Genomic DNA, 23,178 nt, shown 5'->3' on the forward strand with positions numbered 1-23,178 from the left:
AGTTAGTTCCCATGCAGTAGGTTAACTTCCACTATTTGCATTGCAATAGTTAAAATAAATAAACGGTTTTAACTTTATTTTGGGTTTAAGTAATGGGACATAGTGCAAGGCTCGTTCTCTCAAGCCATAAGTTAGACTGGTGACAGTATTCTGGACACCATGTCTGGGAAAATAGAGGTAGTGAATGTTGCCCATGCTGATGGCATCTCAAGCAGCCAGTGGACAGTTTTTTTTGTCCTTGTGCACAGCAGGGGACAAACAGAGGACCCATTGGTTACTGCATTTCCTGCAGGAAGTAATCCATTGTGTTAGTACTGAGTTTTGGCTGACATTGAAACAGCTCGAGCTGGTGGAAACACTTAAGGAGGAGCTTCCTGCTCTCTCCTCTGCTGGCTCTGTGCCCATTTAATTCATTAAGTTCGAGAGTAGCCCTGAGTCGTGCTAAGCAAATGAGGTGACCTCTCACCAGTGGGGGAGATTTCTTCAACAACACATCCAGGACAAACGACCGAATCAATTTTTCAACGAGCTAGTTGCCCACCAAATGCAATAAGTCAGAGGTTCAACTGAATATTTTACATCAACAGCCCAACAGCTTTTACAGAGAAAATACAAAAACACCATGAACATTAAGAGATAAGTTGCATAATTCCGCTTAGTTTGTGAACAATTACTTATCATACCACAAATGTCTCAGTGAAACTCCACTTTGCACCGTGCATGTGACATCCTGTGTGTCTACTGAAGTTCTCCACCACAACATTAGCTCCACCACCTGTTCACTGCTGATATTGCACTGCACACATTCTGTCAGATAAACAAAGAAAACCATCCAAGTAAAGTAAAGTTCCCAAAGTTCCTATTTATTATCCCATCTTAAGTTTCAGTATGCTACAACAGCCTCACTTGATTATTAGAGAAAAAAGAACAGCCCTGGTCGTAGCTAGCCTGCCAGTCTAGTCTGTCCACCAGAATAAAGATTCCCAACAACTGTGAAATGAACACTGCTGCAAATGGGCCCAAATAAGGTTGTGTAAAGTCGGAGTGAAATGTATGGAATATGAAGCATCAAACTCATATCTCAGCATCAAACACTATTTTTCTTTCTCTTTACTGCACACAGACATTGCCGTTTATGTCTTAAGGGCGGAGGTGTTACAGCCCCTGATTTATTCTTACATGCAGATTGAATGTGTGTGATTGCAGAGGCCTGATTAACTGGCTGGGCTGAGCTGTTCCCCATCCAGGATTGGCTGAGTAGTCTCCACCAATCTCTGGAGCACATTAGCCATTTAAGTTCTGTGCTATCCACTCTGTGGGGCAGCTGTAACTTGATGTGAGCAACTTGCCACTGAGTCCTGTTTTGTTTCGGCATATCCATTGTTGTAATTGTATTACGTTTGGTTGGTAGCATTTGTTTCTGGAATTAGTCTGAACTTTGTATATTTGTACCAGTATTATGGTACTTAGCCTTGAGAGGCTGTGAGTGTTAGAGGCAATATTTGTTTTAGTGCCACTTCAGTGGTAAAGGCCTTGTTAAGATATTCTCTATAGATAGATAAATACTTTATTGATCCCGAAGGAAATTTGTGGGGCTTTTTGAATTGTTTGAGGCAAAGCCAGGCTTGGTTGTTGTCATTATTTTGTTATACGTAGTTTGTTTTTCTCATTTATTAGAGTCATTAAGTCCTGGGATGTTGACTATTGTATTTTTGTTAAAAGTACTTGAATTGCCTTTTGATTTACTCCTTTTTTCTCTCTTGTCTAATAAAATTTGATTTGTGTCCACTGCTTTGCTAATTCGATTGATTAGTTAACACGCACATGCTCTCAATTAAGCTGCAGTTTTGCTTTTGTTATTGTACCCTTATATAGTGTTGTCACGAACAATAAACCATCACCATCTGGTTTGCCTGCCTTTTCCCTTTCCCTAGCTAAGCCAGGTCATAACACCGTCCAAATGCCCCCTATGATGACCACTATTACTTGGTCCTGAAAAGAAAAGGAGCTCCACATCCTTGCAAAGAAGAGCGGCAGGGTCAAGGGGAAGAGTTGGAATTGTGTCATAAGCAATAGCTTCAGGGTTCCCAGACTGCTCTAAACCTATCCCCCTTGACAGGTTTCAGTCAACTGAACACAGACATGTTTCCCAAATTCACATTATTGACTTTAACAACACAATGCCCTGGTAATACAGGACTAACACGGAGATCGGTTTCACCAGTCTGCACATCAGCTGCTACTCAGAGACTGTAGTCCACAACCTGAACGCTATTCACATGTCATCCATGTCGCAAGTGTTTTCACATTTTCATTTTCACAGTTTTTGTGGCTTTTAGTCTCATTGTAGATGTTTCACTATCTTCTTTTTAGGCCTTTTAGGTCCTTTTTACCCTCAGCTTAAATGTTTTTTAAAGCTCTTTATGTTATATCACTTTTGAGTTTTGCATCTCTTCGTCCTTATTCTGCGTTGGTTTGACATACTAACATGAAATGTTAACTCTCACACTGAACCATACTGGACCAGAGGCCTTCTAATTCTTTGCGCTTCTATGCTTGTGCTCAGTGAATCTTCCATTATAGTGCCATGTCATGAGGCTGTGCACATGTCTTTTTCAATAAGTGAACAATCAGCTAATAAAGCAACAACGCACTTTGACTTGCACTGTTGTGAGATATGCTTAGAATAGTTAGATGTTACTACATGTTATCGCCAACAAGACTCCATCGCTGGTCTCACAAGCTAAGCAGAAAATAATATAATATAGGATGGGAATCCAGCAAATCACATGCAAATAACACTGCCTTTATATTCATGTTCCCAAGCTCACATCTTACTGTCTGGCTCTGAAAAAACGGGATCCTTTGGTGTTGCAGTTGTAGAAGGTTAAAAACATAATTCTTACTCACTCAACCAAAGGTACTGCTGTGACAGGCAGTCCACAAATCAGAAAATATATAAAAAAAATGAAACAACACTGCTTGGCGAAATGAAACAACACTCTGTAAACAATAACAAACTGGCAGAGAACAACGGGAAATGAGGAGCTGAAGTACTGATCAAACTAATGAATGAACAACACTAACAACTAATGAAATCCAGGTGCAGGGCACTTAGGAAAACACCAGTTTAAATTGAAGGCAGGAGGGAAACTAAGTTAGATGCACAAGGAGAACAGACTTCATAAATAATTAAACCACAAGTTAACCAAGACAAAGAATATTGGAATATAACGGACATAAACCCACAAACCATGACGCTTGAGTGGGAAAGGCTGTGGCAGATTTCCCATCAGATCTACATGTAGTTATGTATGACACAGTCTCAGCGTTACCTTACTGGACGATTTCTTTCTTTCTTTCTGTCCTTTTATTCTAATTTTTCAGAGACACCAGATGATTGATCTTGAAAATGTGCTCCATTAATTGTACGAAGCCTCAAGTTAAACGGATTTGCTCCTTGAAACTGTAAAGTATGAGGCTTGAATCAAATTTGTAGCATCTGTTCATCAAATCGGAACAAGTTCAACAAGACACTGTCAGGTGTGATAACACCGTTGTTTCTCTCTGTACAACTCAACTGACTTTTAACGTAACTTTTTGTTAATTAAGCTGTCTTCATCCAAAATGATAATATAAAGTGTTTATATACTGAAATGCCCGTTGGGTCTCATAATGAGAAGAAGAAACAAACTCCATTGTTAAGTTTGTGTGATCAAATCAAGTTGAACTGTACAGCTCCTCTCAGAAATAGACGTTCCAAAGTGCTTTCCATTATGAAACGGGATCTTAAAAAAGAAAAAAGATATGAAATCAGAAACAACATAATAAAGATAAGGCGATAAAATGAGCTTTTTCTTAAACATGCAGACTTTTGTTTCACCCTGCTTAACAGAAACTTAATAAATAATAAGCTACCATGTCTGTCAACCTTGTCTTTGCAGTGAGGTGTCCTTGAAGCAAATGGCATCCAGCTTAAAGAGCAAACAGCCTCAGGGACATTGTATTGACAAACAGACTCAGCTTTAGAGATAAGAGGTGCTGCAGCATAAAACAAATCACAGACAAAGCAGACAAAAACATTTGCAGCAGTGTTGTTTCTGCCAAAAAATGCATCTATTCAGTATTTTAGTGGAAATTAACTCCAGGATGAAAGTAGGTAGTCCCTTTAAATCATATGATGAAAAACACTGCTCTTTTAATAAAACCATTGTAATCTGCAGGTGGATATGCAATAAAGATGCCTTATCCTTATCACTTGTGCTTTAATGATAGTTTTAGCTCTCATCTATTGGACCAAATTACCGTAGTTGATGGTGTGGTGCAATACTAACACCTATACCTGCATTAAATCAAAGCAGTATTTAATATCTCATTACCACTGCGTTGGAATCTTCTTTAACCTGAGAGCACAGTCAGCAGCACGAGAGCCGTAAACCGCAGCAACGCTCTCTGATCTGGCGTCCAAAGGGCACTACGGATCCAGAGGTGCAGTAACAACAAAACGCACTGTTGTGACTGCTGAAAGTGACAACAAGTCCAAACACAGCCATGGCAGAGCTAAAGGACTGGGAGAAGCCTGTGGAGAGGAGAGGGGTGAGTTACTGTCCAGGTGTGAATATCAGGTCTTATGTTGCTCTGTCCTTTGACAAAAAAGTTCAAAGAATCATGATAGATGGTGTTTGTTTTGATAAAAGAGGTTTTTTAATTCTTTCACTGATGTCTCCCAGAGGTTGACTGCTGTCCTGGCACTAGCTACACTCATATCTGCGTTTGGGTCATCCTTCCAGTATGGATACAATGTGGCGGTTATCAACTCCCCAGCACCGGTAACCACTTTACTGTAACGCACTAACCGAGGCCTGTAACTCGGACAGGTGTTTTTCTCAGTACTGTCCTGCTCTCTTCAGTACATGCAGCAGTTTTATAACACCACCCATACGGAGCGTTACAACACACCGATGGAGGAGAACTTCTTGACTCTGCTGTGGTCTCTGTCCGTCTCTATGTACCCGCTTGGAGGCTTCTTTGGCTCTTTAATGGTGGCTCCTCTGGTTAACAAGTTTGGAAGGTAAAACTCCTTTACGCCACATGACATTAAGGATGTTTTGTCTGAGCTGCACGGTGTATTTATTTCATCTGTTTCAACCCTGCAATAGGAAGGGCACCCTCCTCTTCAACAACATCTTCTCCATCGTCCCTGCCGTGATGATGGGGGTCAGTGAGATCGCTAAGTCCTTTGAGATCATCATTGTTGCCAGGTTTATAGTGGGCATATGCGCAGGTAGGATTCTTAATTTTCAGCCATTTGTTATGAGTCAGGTACGAGTAGAAGTTGATTTCATCCCAGCATCCCTCCCTGTCTGCAGGTCTCTCCTCCAATGTGGTGCCAATGTATCTGGGTGAACTCTCTCCCAAAAACCTGAGGGGAGCCCTTGGCATCATACCACAGCTCTTCATCACGATTGGTATCCTATGTGCACAAGTGCTGGGCCTCAGAAACATACTGGGCAACACCACAGGTTCTTAGCTAAAGTTTCTTCTTTTCGTTGGATACTGACACATATTGTAAAAAATGAAAAGCGGTTAAAAAGAGCCTCCTTGTGTGTTCATCTTCACATTCAGGCTGGACCCTCATGCTTGGCTTGACTGGCATTCCCGCCGTGATAGAACTTCTGCTGCTGCCCTTTTTCCCAGAGAGCCCCCGGTACATGCTCATCCAGAAGGGAGACGAAAAGAACGCAAAAAAAGGTACGAAAACGAAAAAAACTGCTATAAATGGCTGCAATAAAACTGCATACAGTGGTGTTTTGAATGATTTGTCACTTTTAGCGCTGCAGCGTCTGCGCGGCTGGGACAATGTGGATGCAGAGATGACAGAGATGCGTCTGGAGGACCAATCAGAGCGAGCTGAGGGTCACCTCACGGTGGTCTCCCTGCTGTCCCAGCGCTCTCTCCGCTGGCAGCTGATCTCCATCATAATCCTGAACATGGGTCAGCAGCTGTCGGGGGTCAACGCGGTGAGACGTGCCTGCCTAGTCGCCCTTGTCCCTCTCACATGTACTAGAGTGCATTGTTTTGGCACCATGTTCTGTTTAAGTATCTTTATTCACGTCTTTGTCTGGTGCATCTCTCTTATTTGTTCTCCCATTCTAATCTTCTGATGACTATGCATTTTTTTCTCCAGATTTACTACTATGCAGACAGTATTTATAGATCTGCAGGAGTCAATGAGAACGACGTCCAGTATGTCACAGTGGGCACAGGTGCCGTGAACGTCTTCATGACCATAGCTGCCGTACGTACCCTGAAAAGCTGAAACTAAACATAAGGGGAGCAGCAGAAATCTGCAGTCTGTTATTTGATCATGCCAGCAGGAGACTTTTGCTCTGACCAGGGAATGTGTTGTCCCAGGTCTTCATTGTGGAGTCCTCAGGCCGAAAACTGCTTCTCCTTTTGGGATTTGGTATCTGCTGCGGAGCCTGCGTGCTGCTCACTGTGGCCCTCTCTTTTCAGGTACTGTGTGATAGCTGCAGTGAGATTTACACCTTTAATATGTTGCACCGCTGCCCTCTTGTGGCCAAGCAGTCAAATAGGTAATCAATGTCCAGTTGACATCAGGAGATTTGCTTCCATAGAGTTATGAGTGCAGTCTAAAGCAGAGACAATCCTTATTATGAATCTAACTGGTATGACTAGAAACAAACTGAGGTATATCACCGCTGCACTACAATAACTGTAAATGTGTGCAGTTTTAGACAGAAATTACTGATCTTTGAGTTGTGTCTCGTCATACAGTGATTGGTCAAATCCTTGCTGTCTTAGTTAGATTGGATATAATGTGAATATTTTAGTGAGGAGAGCTGAAGATAAGTTCGATTGTAAAAATGGACTACAGGTGGTGTAAAGGAGGGACATAAAGATGCACTCTGTCTCAAGTTTTCCTTTATATGTTTTGACATAAAGCTTCTAGTTTAAAGGTGGTCAATTTGGAGTCAAAATCACTGTTTCTGGATCAGACTGTGCGGCTGCAAAAAAGTTTTAGATTTATGTGCTTGTCAGAGCTTCTCTTACGGCCAACAACATCAGTTCACAAAAAAAGGCCACAGATAAGGAGTTTTAGCTCTGCATCATTCATGTTAGTAGAACTTGATTTTGATGCTGGAAAAAAAATTCTTTCCATCATATAGATAACAAGAGGTGTGTATGTTTGACTTTTAACATGATCCTATACATATATATTCAGAGTACATGGGCAGCAGGAATTCAGGAATGATACATTTTCATATTAAACAATATAATTCACTGCAGTCTGACACAGTTTTTAACATTTTTCCAGCATATATTATTTTTGCATTTTAAATGAAAACAAGCTATTTCTATGAATTTGGAATTCAGGGGCACTTCTGAAAGCCCCCTTCACATCTGCACTGCTTTCCATTAATCTGAGGCCATCTGAGCGTGTCGGCCAAATATCTGAATGAGCATCCTGGTACTTTTCCATAAAAAGCTGAAGCAGCACTCGGGTTAGTGCAACGGGTTAGTGCAAGCCCCACTTCCACATTGCCTTCAGCACAGTGCAAGTCTAAATTACATGCAGGCATATTAACAGACAACATGCACAGTTGAGGGTGGGTTTATTAACATATGACTGCAGGCAATACAACTCTCACAAACAGTTTAAGTTTTCTACCAGTATGAGGCAAAGAATAACACGTCTAAAAAGTCTTAGAGAAACAGGAGAAGACAGGCAAGGCAAGACACGGAGGGGGTATGTTAAACAATATAAGAGTTCTTCGAGCAGGACGACACGACAGGAAATTATAGACTGGTCAAAGACTTCATTTTGGATCAGCTACCAGAGTGCAAAACCAGTAAAGAAAACAGCCCTACCTCTGTTCTCTGACACTATTTTGCACTTGCTGTTTGCACCTGGTCTGGGTACTAAAAAGATGACTTAGCATCTGTTTTTGCTGAAGTCATTACAAATCTGAGACATTAAAACATTACAAGAGAACCACAGCCTCTTCAAACCTACAATCTCACCTGGATCCAGCGTTTTCAGACAGACATTGAATGCAGAAAAGACACAATTTAACAGTCATTTAGCAGACATATATGTCAGTACCATCAATGCGACCAGCCAACGATAAAAAACAGCCTCTTATTTCTGTCCACAGGAGAGTATGACGTGGATGTCCTACGTCAGCATCGCATGTGTCATCATCTACGTCATAGGGCACGCCATAGGAGCCAGTGAGTCTGACCCACCTGTGGTTATTCACACACACTGATAACAACAGGGTGCTCCATTAGCTGAGTGTTGTTTGGATGTGAGCAGACATGTAATTACATATTTTGTAAATCAACACTCGGTTGTTTGAGACATGAGCGCTCTCTCCTCGATTCTGGAGGAGTGATGGTGTGTTGCGAGTGTTTTGGTTGTGGTTAACCACATCTGCTCCCTGCAGGCCCCATTCCAAACGTGGTGACCACTGAGATGTTCAGGCAGTCAGCCAGGCCTGCGGCCTTCATGGTTGGAGGCTCCGTCCACTGGCTCTCCAACTTCACTGTGGGCCTTGTGTTTCCCTTCATGGAGGTTGGTTACACAACTACACGGAGGGAGAAAATGTTTTTTTTTTTCATTTCAAAATTTAATTAGCTACAGATGTTTGTTATAAGTAACCAGCAAGGAAAATCCACATCTCTGTGGTACTGTGATAATTTACAAACTTTTAGTATAAGTCAACTAAACAATTTTAGCACAAGTTGTTGTGTCTCATGTTTCAGTTAGACTCGTGCTGAGCATCAAACCACAAACATCTGAAATCAGTGGTGCACTGGTGCCAAACCTCATTTTATTCTGTTTTAAGCAACCCCTCAAAGGTCAAGGTTAAGAGAATCTATAAAGCATATCTAAAAGAAACAAAGGTGACCGAGGGGATTTACAGTCAAATAAAATTTACAAGCAAAACATCAAGGTGATAAGATACAATAAATAAGAATAAAAGAAGTTCATTTTATGACACCCAAATTATTCATTTTACTAGAAGTAAAAACGCTGAGGAAATAAGGTGAATCTTCAGCAGTGACTTATATTTGCCTCAAGTCTGAATGTGTCTTTGAAGATGTAAACTGCTACAAAAATATGAAAAATATAGCAAGAAAAGTCTAAATTCTTCTGACGCTTTGGGAGAGCAATTTGACATTTTTGGTGAATCCAGTAAAATATAAAACTCCTGCATTATAAACAGTGACATGTATTGTTAGTATTAGTACTTCCATGAACTCTTAATTTCTGCTATTTGACTTCAGGGAAATTATTACATCATTGCTAAATTCAAGGGACAGATTTTGCAGTCAATGATGGCCCCCTGACTGAAGATTGAGACATAAATAATTATGCATTATGAGTCAAAAAGTTCTTTCTCATATGAATAGTACATTCTCACATAAAAATTGGACAACTTGTAAATCTATTTTGCAAGTAGTTTTCTTGTCTTCTTTGTAAAATGTCTCATGCTTTAACCCCATGACGTGAGGAGAGAAGCACTTTCACCTTTCTTGGAAAAACAACAAAGGAAGTAGAAGTGATTGTACTGAAAAATGAGTGTGTATTCCCTGGATATTTTACTCATGGAACTCATGGAACCAAAAAAAACCAATTTATTTTCATTCATGCAGCTCTGAACAAAGAAACAAATGAATGTATTTCTGTCCCTCTGACTTATGTGTGACTGGCTGTATGTTTTAAGTCTTTCTCGTGTTGCAGAACAGTGACGGGTCTGAGCAGATACCTTCCTGATGGTGATTAATAAGCATCCAAATATCTAAAAAGTTTTGCACCCCATGAGAAAGACTTCATTTAGAGGGCTGTTTTTATTATCCGAAGGAGGAAGGTTTTGCCTTCAGCTGGTTTTGAGACAGTAACAGAAATTTGAACTCAACACTAATAATGACCTTTTCAGTGAAACCTCTTGTGTTCAGTAGTTTTGTTTTCATTGAGCTCTGTTTTTTTTTTGTAAAAATTGAGATAAACAGAAACATTCCAGATGGAGAAAAGCAAACGAGAGGAATGTGTTTGTGTAGGAGAGATCAAACAAAAGAGTATTCCCATAAAGCAGCTTCAAGGCACGCTTCACCTCACCTTGCCTGCTGTTTATTTCCAACTGTCTCTGGCTGACAGATTTGTAACTTTTCATCTTGAGGACACACGGATCAGATTTCCTCTCTTCCTTTTCCCCTCAGGCAAACCTTGGCCCATACAGCTTCATCATTTTTTCTGTCATCTGTCTGGTCACGCTGGTCTACGTCTGGCTGGTGATGCCAGAGACTAAGAACAAGACCTTCCTGGAGGTCTCACAGATGTTTGCCAAGAGGAACAAAACAGAGATCAAACTGGGCAATAGTGATCTGTCCCTGAAAGAAAGCCTTGAGGATGCAGAGAAGGCCACGGCCTTCTGAGGAAAAATTAGAGCATCGAGAGGAGAGGAAGTCTTCACCGCAAGGTGGGGTGAGGAGAAGTGTGGAGAAATGGACTTCAGTGGTTCCATTTAGATTGTATCTCTTATCTTAGGAGGAATTTAAATAATCTCTTTGTGTAGTTTGTGGCAGTGTATCTTTTAACATTCTGCTGCTGGCTAAAAATACTGAGTTGATGTCACTTCATTTATCTGTGGAGGTGTGAATTATTTGCGTGAGTCATTAAACAAACCAAAAAGTTTCTTGTGAGCCTTTATTGATAATGCAAAGACATGAATACATGGATGAAGCTGTGACATACATTTTAAATATAAATCTACTGGTGCCTGACAGGCATTTTGTCCTTCATTACACACACAATGAACATTTAAACCCCCCACCATAAGCAGTGATATCTTTTAAGAATTTTTAAGCGCATAGCAAGACAAGAAGGTGAGGCTTTTCAGGAGCATCTGTACTGGCTGTCCAGCTGCACCCCTCCATACAGGCTGAGTTTGGTGCTTCCCCAGCTGAACACATTTCCCACCACAGTGCTGTTACTCTCACATGACATCTGGTCCCTGATATCTGCCGTGGTCAGCACATAGTCCCACACGTTGACATCAGTCATCTTACCCACGAAGGCATCTGCATTAGAGATTCCCAGCAATCCATCCTGGTCTTTGCCCAGAATGAACACACCACCAGGTTGGATTGTGTAACCACTCTTCAAGTACCGCTGCTCCCCAACCATGCCGTTAATCCAGAGCTCCGCGCCACCGGTGTGGGATGACCAGGTGACACAGTAGTTCGCCCAGTCGTGGGGCCTAAAGTTGTGCGGCAGGTTAACAAACTCGTTGCCAATCCAGAGGCCCACCTCTCTTGCATCTGAGTCCTCACCGATGGAGATCATCAGTTCGTTGTCATTGCTGTTGCTGGAATAGGAGATAATGGTGTGAACTCCTTCAAACTGAGGCAGGACGTGCATGCAGACAGTGAAGGAGTCCAGTTCCATGTGATGGCTGAGGCGGGCCAAAGCATAGTTGTCAGAGTTCCTTTCCTGGAAGTTTAGCACCAGTGGAAACAGATCACGATGTTCTGAAGCAGACACAAAAACTAGAATCAGACTTTAGAGAGAGAACCATCTTTCAGTCATAGTTCAATGGCAGAGGTACTCACCGTATCTGGATGGCTTTGGGTTGCGAGGTCCTCCTAATGAGAACAAGTAAGAAACAAGCAAACACTATTCAGTAAATATGAGCGCCTCTATTTCTAATGCAGACATCTAAAACAGTTCAATCACCTGAATACATGTTCTTTCCAAGAGATGTTATCAAACCCTCGATCCTCAGGAGTCTGGATTCTATTTCATCCTGTCGACAAAATGCTGAGGAGACAAAAAATAAACGAAGATTATGAGACTGAGACTGAAACCTCGGAAGTTTCCCTCATCTGAGCGATAAATATTGAAAGAGTTATGCAATCACATTTTCACAACAAGATACGCACTTCCTTTCCCGAGGCGTGGCAGGAACGAAGACTCGACCTTACGGTCGTTGAGAGGCTGAGCGATACGGTAGTCATTCCACAGGGTCTTGTTATCAATGTCCATAAGAGTGCTCTCCAGTTTCCTGATCTGAAGGTCACAAATAGCACATCATTCCCAAAATAAGCCTTGTTCCAGCTAAACGTTACGCTCTGTAATCGGTTCTAAATTTTAAAGACGAAAGTTCTCTCTGCCTGCCGAACCTGGTTATGTGAAAGAGTGATGGGTGTATCAAACACAGTCCAGATGATGCTCTCATAGCAGGGGGGAGTCGTGAGGGACCCCTCGTACCTGAAGAAATGGTTGAGGTTCTCTGGGAGCATGGAGCGCACATCGATGCTCGATATGTTCATGGACTGACCTGTTAGGGTTACATAAGTGTCTGATTAGACTTATATCAAGATCTGATGACGGTCGCCTGTGAAGTTTGATCTCTAACCATGCAATGTAGCATTTTTTAAATGCCAGCATAAAACTCACCTGCATACTTGATTTTCTCCAGGTTTGAGATGAAATCACTGTAGTAGGTGTTCTCAAAATGGCCATCCTGGAAATGAACCATAACTGTGTCAAATATGAAATCAAAAGGTTCAAAGGTTTAAAAAAAAAAAAATGTTTTGACGCTTCACCTCCATCCCTTTTCTCACTGCCAACTCGACAAATGCTTGGTCAGGACACCTTGTAAATTTCCTACAGATGTCTTTTTTTTCAACAAGTTGGCACAGATGCTATGAAACCACACCAAATAATATTTCACCCTGGCAACCAAGAAAATGAAGAAGCTTGATGCAGAAGTGAGAAATGTGACATCTGAGATGTGGTAACTGCTCTCAGAGGATGCATTCTAACTGAAACCTCAATGTCTTGCTTAATATAACTGTGTAATTATGTGTTAAAAACCTGAACATGACAAATATAAACCAATAACAATCTCACAGGGGTTGCAAACTCCAACTTTCTGGGTAAAACGTCCAACATTTTACTCTTCCATCACCAACCAAACCTCCAACCTCAAACCAAACCAAATGCATTTAGAATCCGTGTTAAAAATCTCAATTTTCTTGCTTATTAAACTCACGCTTTCCATCTGCAAACACAAAATGTGGTGCAGGCACAAAATAAACAGTCCACCGTGTCACCATTTTCTAAAGTATCATAAGACTGACACACTTCATCCTAATGTGAAGACAGGAGTCCTGATCAAGCATCTGTATGTAACAAGTTGTAGATGAAAATGTGCAGCATAATCAGGTTTTAGCTCCACAGAAATCTTTAACTTGGGTATTGCTTTGTCACCTTTGGTTGTTATCTTTATCTGGTATAAGAGAATATTATTCTTCACAGTAAATAAACACCAAAGATTTGTTTGATCTTTTGTGATTTTATGGTCAGACTGTTGCTTTAGCAGCGTCGCTGCGGTCCTAACTTGTAAGAATGATGGCAACACTTGCTGTAATTCACAGCATTGTTCTTAAAACTCTGAACTGTTTGAGCTTTTTGAACAATGGTTTGTCCAAACAACACTGACTCTATGCTGCTGCCACAGTGGACGCCAGCAGTAGCATTGCTGCGGCTATGACCTCTCAAAGGACTGAAAAGGAAGTGTCTCAGAGTCGTCTCAGTTCGCTGGAAACAAGCTCTCATTCAATATGTTGAATCAGCAGCTGAAGACTCAATAGAGTCTTTAATCCAACAGAATGACCAAAATAATCCACTTCAAAGACCAATGGAACATGAATTATGATTTTCAGTACAAAGACTTTTTCATTTTCTAAACTTACTACAACAGAAACCACATTCATCTTTCTGCGAGCCTGTGTGGATGTCAAATAATCTGTTGGTAAAACAATGAAGAGGAAGTGGTATTTGTAGCTCACATACATCATAAAAAAAGGCGAGTACTGCCAGCCCGTCGGCTTTATCCTTGGCTTCGGTAAAGCTCTTGTACTTGTCAGAATTGTAATGAACGACATGGAGCTAGAAGAAAAGGTGGAAAACAAGAACAGGTTAGGTGCCAACATGACCTCCAGTTCAAATTAAAAGCTCATCTGGCAATATAGGTGTAAACACAAACTTTAAACCAAATCATAATAAAAGAACAGGCCTGTTAATGCGTTTACTAGCAGTAGAATATGCAGCAGAAAAGGAAATCTGTAAGTTCTGAGATGGATTGATGCAGATAGTTTCTTTATGAAAAAAAAATGAGACCAGAAAATACTTCAATGATCTTTTATGATCATTCTACCATAAAGTTTGCATTCTACAACAGCAGGCTGTTTTCTGAGCCCACCTCTGCCATGTAGCGGATGCCGTCTATGGTGTGCTCTGCGCCGCTGGCCTCCAGGTCCCAGCCGCCCCAGTGCAAGTGCATCTGGACAGCTGTGTATTTTCCCGGGAGGCCTTTGGTGATCATCATAGTGGGAGGGAGGTCGATTTGAACTGATGGCAACATGAAGATTTTATCAGTGATCATGAATACTTTACAGTACTGCTGATGTGTTTCAGATGTTTAGGAATGTGTCGTCCTACATTCCTGGCAAAAATATCTTATGTTCAAGTCATCCAAGAAAAGAAAAAAAACGTTAATGACAAATTTTAGATTATTTTTATGTGTCATTATCAACATGAAAAATGTCAAGTAGCCCGAAAGGACTGACATTCTTATAGCAACACACTGTAGTGTATTGTTGTATGGATTGTGTTCTAAAATGCTATATAACGTTGTTAGTTCATTCATATTGTTAATTGCTATGTTAGATATTTTTTATCTCGTGACAGCGTGTTAGGCTGAGTAATGCAAAGAAAAGAGCGCGTCTTCAAAGAGAAAAGTTATCTGTCTTCCGTCGTTGCAAGTCTCAACCAAAGCTCACCACAATTCTTTATATTGGAGAAAGTAATGAAAAGAAGTGGCTATGTCATAAGAAATAGTAGCCCGGAGATGTTATAGAAAACTGGAAATTCTTGATATGAAATTACAGTGAAATCCCGTCACGTTTGCTTTTAGGGAGGAAAAAAGTAGATTTAAAAGTGAGCTGCATTATAGTAATTTATACGTTTTTATTATACTCTTACCAGAGTGCCCGTTGTTGGACATGAGGAAATTCCCTTTCTGAGCATCGTATCCGTTGAGCTCCAGCTGTAACATGTCTGGATTGTGCCTCACGCTGCGCCGCTGGATGTCAATAGGGGACTGCTTCTTGCCGCCACAGGCAGGGTACTTGGTTGGCCAGTGCATCTGGTCCAAAGCTCCCTCTGTGAGCAAAACAGATCAATCAAATACCAATTATCATCCAATGTGAAGTAGAAATGTCGCCTGGCTGACGAAAACATTCACTCAATGAGTAACACAGTTTGACATGCTCGTTTATGTTGGTGCATGTTTGCGGAGGATTTGAAAGAGCTTACAGGTTGCTGGTTTCAATGGGCACTCACCGAACTTGCTGAACAGGATATTGATTCAGTTTTCTTTAGTATTCACCCCAGAAACATTTACGACAATACAACACAGCAAGTAATTTGTTTCACTGACTGTTTTTACGGGCTCCAGATGTAACAAGAGCCTGAAAGTGGTTATTCAAAAATATTTACGTTGCCCAGTAAATGCGGTGAAATTGTTCGGATGAATGTCTATTAGCAATAACTTTAGTCATATCATCAACTAAAACAAAACATTCATATATTGGCTACTTGTCTGACTATTTTGCAATTCATATTTTACGCACGCTTTACGCATCAAATATTTTATCTTCTGTATTGATGTTTTATAAATTATGAGCGAGAAGCCCACCTGTGTATGTCCAGTGTATGTCATCATGAGGTACCCCAGCACTGACCAAACAGACCAAAACGACGGACACAAAAGCAGAGAGGATCTCCATCATTGCGACTCTGTTCTGTCACGGAGGGAACTGACACCTCACAGAGGTTGTCTCTCCACATGTAACTCGCAAGTGAGGAAGGGAGGTGTTGAAACCTCAGCTGAAAACGCCCAGAGTGCTTCCCAACAGCGCCAAAGTGACTGGAAAAGAGTTCTACACGGCGATTTGGCTCCCTTATCTGAAATGTGTTCCTAATTTAGGTTTAGGCTGAATTTCTATCTCTGTGTGGTGTTGGTGGGGGAACTGTATGGTTATTTTATTGAGGGTGTCTGCAATCGTGATAGATAAGATAAATCATGCATTTTCCCTTTGCAACTGACGTTTAAGATTAGGATGTTTAAAGATCTAATCATTGTCCATAAATATGTCAGCGCTCTGTACATTCCTCAAGCTGAAAAGATCTTCTGGGACTTTAAACCGCTTACAAGCTGAAGAAGAAGTGCTGAATAACTTAACAGAGAACTTGAACTGAATACCAGCCAAAACAGGAACCCACATACAAGCACACTCATGCAACTGTCCCTTTGAGACATTCTGAGCAAAAAAAAAAAAAAAAAACAGATGACAGCTGCAAAAAACATTTCTGTGAATATACTAAGGTTTTCTAATGATAATATTTTACAGCGTGTATCACCTGTTAATGCATGCCAGTCACAACACGCCCAACACCTCAGCTCCAAATGCCATAGCTGTCAAACTGAGGGGTGTGTGAATGTACAGTTTGCCTTGAGGATTGGATGGCCTCATGAGAATATTAGAAAAGAAAAAAAAAGAAAAGAGGATAAAGTAAACATTTTCTCTTTTTTCAGGGAAGCACAAGGGGCCAAAATCAGGAGCTCAAATGAAAAGTTTATTCTTCGGGGGAAGAATGCCTCTACACTTTCTTACAAGAAATTAGACTAGAAATACAGTCTTGCATCTGTCTGTTAAATGTGAGACAACATCATCATCCAGTGAGTTTACAGCTGCATGGCAAATGTTTGGGCATATCTGGGCAAAACTAACAGGGCCTACAAATGCAGGTAAAAGTGTTCAAGTTTAGCAGCACAGTCATAGTTCAGGTAACCCATATTCACAACTAGTACTTTAAGGAAATGCAAGTTTTATAGGCATTAGATCTTCAAGTCCTCAAAATAAGCACCTTTGAATTTGATCACAGCTCTACAAGCCCCGTCTATCCTGTCTCTGAGTTGTTCAGAGTAGCTTGCTATAATTTTTCTCTTGCAGTTTTAGATGTAACCAGAGTAGCAGTGCATGGCTCTAACTCTTTGGTCAGAGTCATCCCAAACGCGTACTGTGGAGGTGATGTCAGGTAAATGAAGTAACCTGACAAGTCTGATAGCTCACCATCCTTTTTTTTCCTTTTCGTCTCCTCGTAGGTTTTGCACAGCCAACAGGTGTGTCTGAGACCATTGTTAACCTATTAACAGGTCCTGAGGGTAATAGTTAGAGACTAACAAGATGGACTAACATCCGTGCTTGTTCGAGATCATCAGTTTTACTTGAGCAACCCCATAGCATCATCGGTCCTCCCCAGTGCTTCACTGTGTGTGTTTCTTACTGAGAAATCAAGGTTTGACCTGACCGATGATGGCCATAAATGGTGGTAAACGCTTGTTGGTCCAAAGGACCAGAGAAATTTGGTTAGTTCTTGGCTCACTTCACTCACTCTCTTCACCTCTTATAAAGGAGTGCAAGAGAGCTTTTTTTCCAAATGATTCCACGTATTCCTGCTATCTGAAGCCATCTGTAGACATTTGATACGGACACTGCAGTTATTAGGTGGAGCTGTCAGCTGAGGAACAGTTAAGCTTTTCTACACAAACTAGATACACAAAGGACCTTATCCTCTGCAGGGGAAGTTACTTTGTGCCTCCCACTGTGGGATAAATAACAACACATGACAAAGTATAATGTGAAAACAAGTACACCTAAATGCTTTTATTGAAGCAAAGAGAGGGTAAGTAGCGGCCAGGTGTTGCTAATCATTCAATAATTTAATCAAATTTGACTGCATCACGTGATTAAATGTTTATCCGCAGGTTTGAGCACCTCTCTAAAAGCAGAAGTTTTGGCAGTTTGCTGCTCTGGAGCATTCAGGTGTGTGTTAACACAATGTCAAGAAGGTAAGACATCAGCAGTGATCGTAGAAAGGTAAATATTGTTACCCTTGAATTTGGGAAGCCATTATAAAGTTGTTGTAAAGTATTCTACAGAAGAAAGAATACAACCTAGGCTGTTGTCAGTCTTCCCAGGTGTGGACGTCCCGGCAAGTTCACAACGTGAAATGCCCTCAAAAACAAACATGGCAGCACAGCTCAGGTTTGTAAAGTTGTAGCTGACCAAACCACAAGACTTCTGGAACAATGTTCCTTGAACAGACAAGAGCAGAGTGGAGATGTTTGGTCATAATGCACAGCAGCACGTTTGGAGAAAACCAAACACAGCATATCATCACAAACACCTTATGCCAACTGCCAAGTACAGCGGACAAGTGCTGATGATTGGGGCTTGTTCTGCAGCCACAGGCCTGGGTACCTTGCAGTCATTGAGTCTGCCATAAACTCCTCCGTATACCAAAGTATTCCAGAGTCAGATATGTGGCCATCTGTCTGACTGCTAAAGCTTGTCTGAAAGTGGGTCACACAGCAGGACAATGATCCCAAACACAGCAGCAAATCTACAACAGAATGTCTGAAAAAGAGAATAATCAAGGCGTTGCAATGGTCCTCCAATGTCCAGACCTCAGCCTGACTGTAGTGCTGTATATCTCAATGAACTGAAGCAACGCTTATGAACCCCCCTTAAAACTGAATTATTTATCTGATTTATCCAGAGATATATATAATACATTTCCAACAATGTTGTACGGAACAACTCCGGAATGATGTGAGAGACTGACAACAAAGTTATTGCTGCTAAAGGTGGTTCTACAAGCTAACGAATCATAGGATTAGTTTTTGTTGAATGAATATCAGCAAAGTGTGATATGTCATATGTGTTGGTTGTCTGAGGCTGTATTTACCTAATTTCAATCCCTGGTAAGGACCAGATAATTATTTTTTGTCATGACCTGTACTGTGAAACCTTGTAATCGGAACAGAGGACGTGCTTTCTCTTTCATCACTGTAAGTGTGTTTTTTTATGTGCACCGGCTTGATTAGGTTACAAAGTGATCAAAGGACCCAGTATTATTAAAGACGTTCATTGTTCCACACACATCCTTCCTTTCTGGACTGCAGCCTGCAGTTGAATGATGCCAGTTATTACTCTGTTTGGCTAACAGCCAAAACCAGGTCAGATGGGCAATCCAGGACTGACCTGTAGGGGTGAGAAGACAGGAGTGGATTTTCAACACCCACAAAGACTGAGATCATGGAGAAGCCACAGACATGATGGCCCTTAGTGCTGTACTAGAGATGAACCTTGACTGTCTTCTTCTCTAGTTAATCACTAGGTTGACCTACAGGATGACGGCAATGACAGTATTTAAGATCTTGGAAACTTTAATGGTGTAATTGTACCAACCAAGAGCAAGCTGGTAATTTAAAAGCCTACATGAGGTGAGTTTGACATATAGGCGACTGTATGATTCAGCTGCAGACAGGCCCGAGCACAGAAGGCAAATTAACAAAACAAAGCATCCATCTTTCAAAGAAAGTCGCATTTATTTTGAGCACGGCAGCTTGAATATGGGATAGAATTCCCAGCAAAGCTGTGCACAAAACCGGCAGACAACAACGTCATTGCAGGGATCCTGAGTGACTTATAGTATCTCTATAAGCCAGGTGATAAATTATTACACTGAACATCCATTTTTTCCCCCCAGTTTCCCCACGCAGAGAGAGTATCAGGATAAAATCTTATGAATCTGGTGGTTTGCTTTAATCCATCCATTTTCTATATCCGTTCAAAACAACCTTGGGTCGCGAGGGGGCTGGAGTCTATCCCAGGCGTCATCAGGTGAGAGGCGGGGAACACCCTGGACAGGTCGCCAGTCCATCACAGGGCCACACAGAGACAAACAACCACACTCACGCACACACTCACTCCTAAGGACAATTTTAAAGACACCAATTAACCTAACATACATGTTTTTGAACGGTGGAAAGAATCTGGAGTACCCGGAGAGAGCCCACACATACACGGGGAGAACATGCAGACTCCACAGAGGTGGGGATCGAACCTGGAACCCATTTGTTAGCTTCAATGAATTTTTTATTTTTTTTAAACTATTCACTCTAATATTCCAGTCCAGCATTATTCAATGACCATGTTTATATTTCTATTACGTTATCATATTTCTATGTCACCGATTATCTTGAGTCCCGTTTATATGAACATCATTTATATTGTCTTTTTACCTCTTTTCAGCTTCTCATCCAACAACTTTTATTTAATATTTTAACTATTTTTGCACTTCTATGCTGCTTCGAGAAAAATGAATCCCCTGCAAATAAATACAGACACAGCTGGAGTTTGTGTAAATTTGTTAGCCTATAGTTCCTTTACTCTCATCAAAAAGGTGCTGAAGTGGGCAGGACATGAATAAAACACACCACACCCATCTTTTGTGTTTGGTATGATGAATTAGAAGTGATAAAACAATCAGAGTTATTATTTTTCTTGGCTTTGGAGAGAACTGAAACTAGTTTCCTTGAACATCAGGAAACTAGCACACAAATCAGGCACACTCAGATCAGGGCAGGTTGTGTGTCCCAGAATCACATGTGTGGGTAAACAGCTATCTTATTTGATCTATATATATATACACCTGAAAGCTGTTCAGTTCACCCAATCTGTGAGGGTCCTCTGGGACAAATGTGCTCTGTGCTTTTAATGCGACAAGGCAGCAGCAGACGTTTCTATAAGGACAAATAGTGTTAGACGTTTTTCTCTTTAGAACACGGGCTGTGTGGGCAAACGTGTGTGAGGTCTTAGTCACGCACAGGACATGCACTTAGATTTGGCTGTTCTGAGTGCTGGTAGGGTTCTGGATTCCTCAGCTCACCAAAATATGCCGCCATGTCTGGCTTGTGTGGTGGAAAAAGAGTTTTCATGCTTTTCCCTCATGCATCAGAGAACTCTGCCTCTTTGGAAACTTGTAAACTTTCAGACTGGCTGGCAGCAACATGCTGTAGACATCCATGTGCAGACCAACAGATTATCATTGACAGTGCACAGACAAAATGCCCTTATCAGTCTTCTCCTCTAATAGTTGGCGAGGCAGCGAGTAAGCAGATTTTACATTCACTTACAATGTCTCATTCGCATTTTACAGCAAAGTTTCCCCATTGACTTTGAGAAGAAGTACAATTGTTATATATTTCTTTGAAATGAAACAGCTTATACATTATTTAAGTGACTCATTACTACTTCTAAAGACAGTGTTTTGAACAGCATGTTCTCATTTTCAGGTCACATCAAATTAGTTGTAGGGTATAAACAAAGACACAAAGGTTTAGATTTTATATATTGATTCTGCTCTTGCAATGTGTAACAGTCACAGATAAGTTATCCCACTTTCACAAACATGTAGCAGGTCTGCTTTTCATGAGGTCATCCGTTCATTATTCGACAGAAACTGTTTGTGTCATGTTGATGGAGCCTAGATACCTTCCAATAGTAAGGGAATTATCTGAAATGATCTAAAAAGCAGTGATGTGTTATTCATCATCACTGGAATAGCTAGGGTTATAATAAGTGCTCCAAATGGGAGCAACTGGGAGTGTCCTAAACATCCTGTGTTCATTGGTCTGTCCTGGAAGAGCAGAGAGCAGCAACAAATAGAATACGTGAAATATTGTTTGTATTTAGTGTTAAAATAAGTTAAATAAGTAGCCTCAGTCTCAGTCGATAAATGTCTCAAATGCTGCATGTTCCAAGAGTGCAATTTCCTCTTTTCTTTCTCTATACATTAATTTTTTGCCTTTTCATTTTCTTTTCCTTAACAAGAAGTGACAAGTTGCTGTGGGTAAAGCAAACGTGTTAAACAACATGATTGATAACTGCTGAGGTCTTATTCAGAGGTGTCAGTTCCTGTATGTTGGTGTTGCCCGTGCCGCCTCACTAATACACATTCATGTTATCAGTAACACATCTGCTCTTTTTTCAATGACAAGTTGAAACATTTGCGGTGAAAAAGGTTCAGAGAGCGATATTCGTCCTCTCATCAGTCAATTGATCATTTCTTATTACTGAATCTTGGGTTAAATAGTGATACTAAATTGGACGCAGGTATGAGTGTGTATTTGTTTCTCAGTGTTTTTACCCTGGACAGACTGACCTGTCCAGGGTATACTCTGCCTCTTGCCCCCCTTTCAGCTGGGATTGGCTCCAGACCCCCATGACCCCAAACAAGATAAACTGGGTACAGATGACAATACTAATAAATGTATGATAGATGACAGCCAACAAATAAATGTTACACCACAATAAAAAAACACCACAAACAGAAGCTAGTCTGCATAACTCCCATTCTAGTTAATGTGCTTCATATTTGTTATGACCTGGCTCACTGGGATCTGCATCTTAAATGCAGACTGAACACATCGGTTGAGAAAAACATGATGTATATTTGAATATTTCCTTATAAAACAATGGGAAACATCTCATAAAAAGCAATGCAACCAAGAGCGCCGGGCTGGTATATTCACACCTTCACAGGTGCAGTCAGTGAAACTGATGAGGACAATTACAACCATGCACCACCCAAAGGATGGGTGGGGACGCAGAGGCTCATGATACATTATATTGTTCATACTGATGTGCGATTAAGGAAAATTCTGAAAGCAGGACTTGATATGGAGTATTTTCAGTGTGTGATTTCTGTTACAAAACACAAATAATTTGACTATTACTTTTTCCAGACTATTCACCTCATTGTTTCATTACGCTACACAAAGCCATCCTTTATCTAAACTCTATCCTTTTGAGGCCATGTGGGATTGGGCACACTGGACAAGTCACCAGTCCGTCACAAACTCACAAACTCACAGTCAATTCAGAATGACAAATGTATGTATTTGCAGGATAAATCCCACTGGACACTCAGAGCATGCACTCTCATCGCTTTCTGGCATTTTTTATCTACTAGAAGTAAAAGAATCAGGAAAGGAGATTAGTTTAATGGTTTCTGGTTATCAGTGTAATTTGGTCTTGGTCTTAGAGGTAAACTTCCAAGGTGTTTTGCTTTTTTCCGTTTGCCTTGCTTTTATTAAACCACCAGAGGTCCCCAGAGCCTGTTTCTGATGTCCTCACCTCAGCTGCTCTCCGTTTGTAATCGGCACACTT

At 40.9% G+C, this 23,178-nt stretch overlaps 4 protein-coding genes across 4 annotated transcripts in view; 1 reads left to right on the top strand and 3 right to left on the bottom strand.

Moving 5' to 3' along the window:
• LOC140271377 (uncharacterized) overlaps nt 1-23,178 on the bottom strand; it is a 160,849-nt gene that overhangs the window by 54,079 nt on the left and 83,592 nt on the right. The gene's annotated exons all lie outside the window — the stretch shown is intronic.
• spsb1 (splA/ryanodine receptor domain and SOCS box containing 1) overlaps nt 1-23,178 on the bottom strand; it is a 225,925-nt gene that overhangs the window by 34,146 nt on the left and 168,601 nt on the right. The gene's annotated exons all lie outside the window — the stretch shown is intronic.
• On the top strand, nt 4,486-10,722 carry slc2a5 (solute carrier family 2 member 5). Its single transcript, XM_072367138.1, has 12 exons — nt 4,486-4,596; nt 4,731-4,829; nt 4,911-5,071; nt 5,160-5,284; nt 5,370-5,522; nt 5,626-5,751; nt 5,833-6,020; nt 6,188-6,298; nt 6,415-6,516; nt 8,181-8,256; nt 8,472-8,599; nt 10,249-10,722. The coding sequence occupies exons 1-12, from the start codon at nt 4,552-4,554 to the stop codon at nt 10,462-10,464; spliced, it is 1,530 nt and encodes a 509-aa protein (XP_072223239.1). The 5' UTR covers nt 4,486-4,551; the 3' UTR covers nt 10,465-10,722.
• Nucleotides 10,724-15,977, bottom strand: ca6 (carbonic anhydrase VI). Its single transcript, XM_072367137.1, has 10 exons — nt 15,795-15,977; nt 15,080-15,259; nt 14,298-14,446; nt 13,889-13,984; nt 12,488-12,554; nt 12,211-12,368; nt 11,971-12,097; nt 11,765-11,848; nt 11,641-11,673; nt 10,724-11,559 (listed from the first exon to the last, which is right to left on the bottom strand). The coding sequence occupies exons 1-10, from the start codon at nt 15,886-15,888 to the stop codon at nt 10,925-10,927; spliced, it is 1,623 nt and encodes a 540-aa protein (XP_072223238.1). The 5' UTR covers nt 15,889-15,977; the 3' UTR covers nt 10,724-10,924.

The sequence above is a fragment of the Leuresthes tenuis genome, unplaced genomic scaffold (assembly GCF_036924035.1).
Source record: "Leuresthes tenuis unplaced genomic scaffold, fLeuTen1.0.hap1 SCAF_16, whole genome shotgun sequence".
NCBI classification, from domain to species: Eukaryota; Metazoa; Chordata; class Actinopteri; order Atheriniformes; family Atherinopsidae; genus Leuresthes; species Leuresthes tenuis.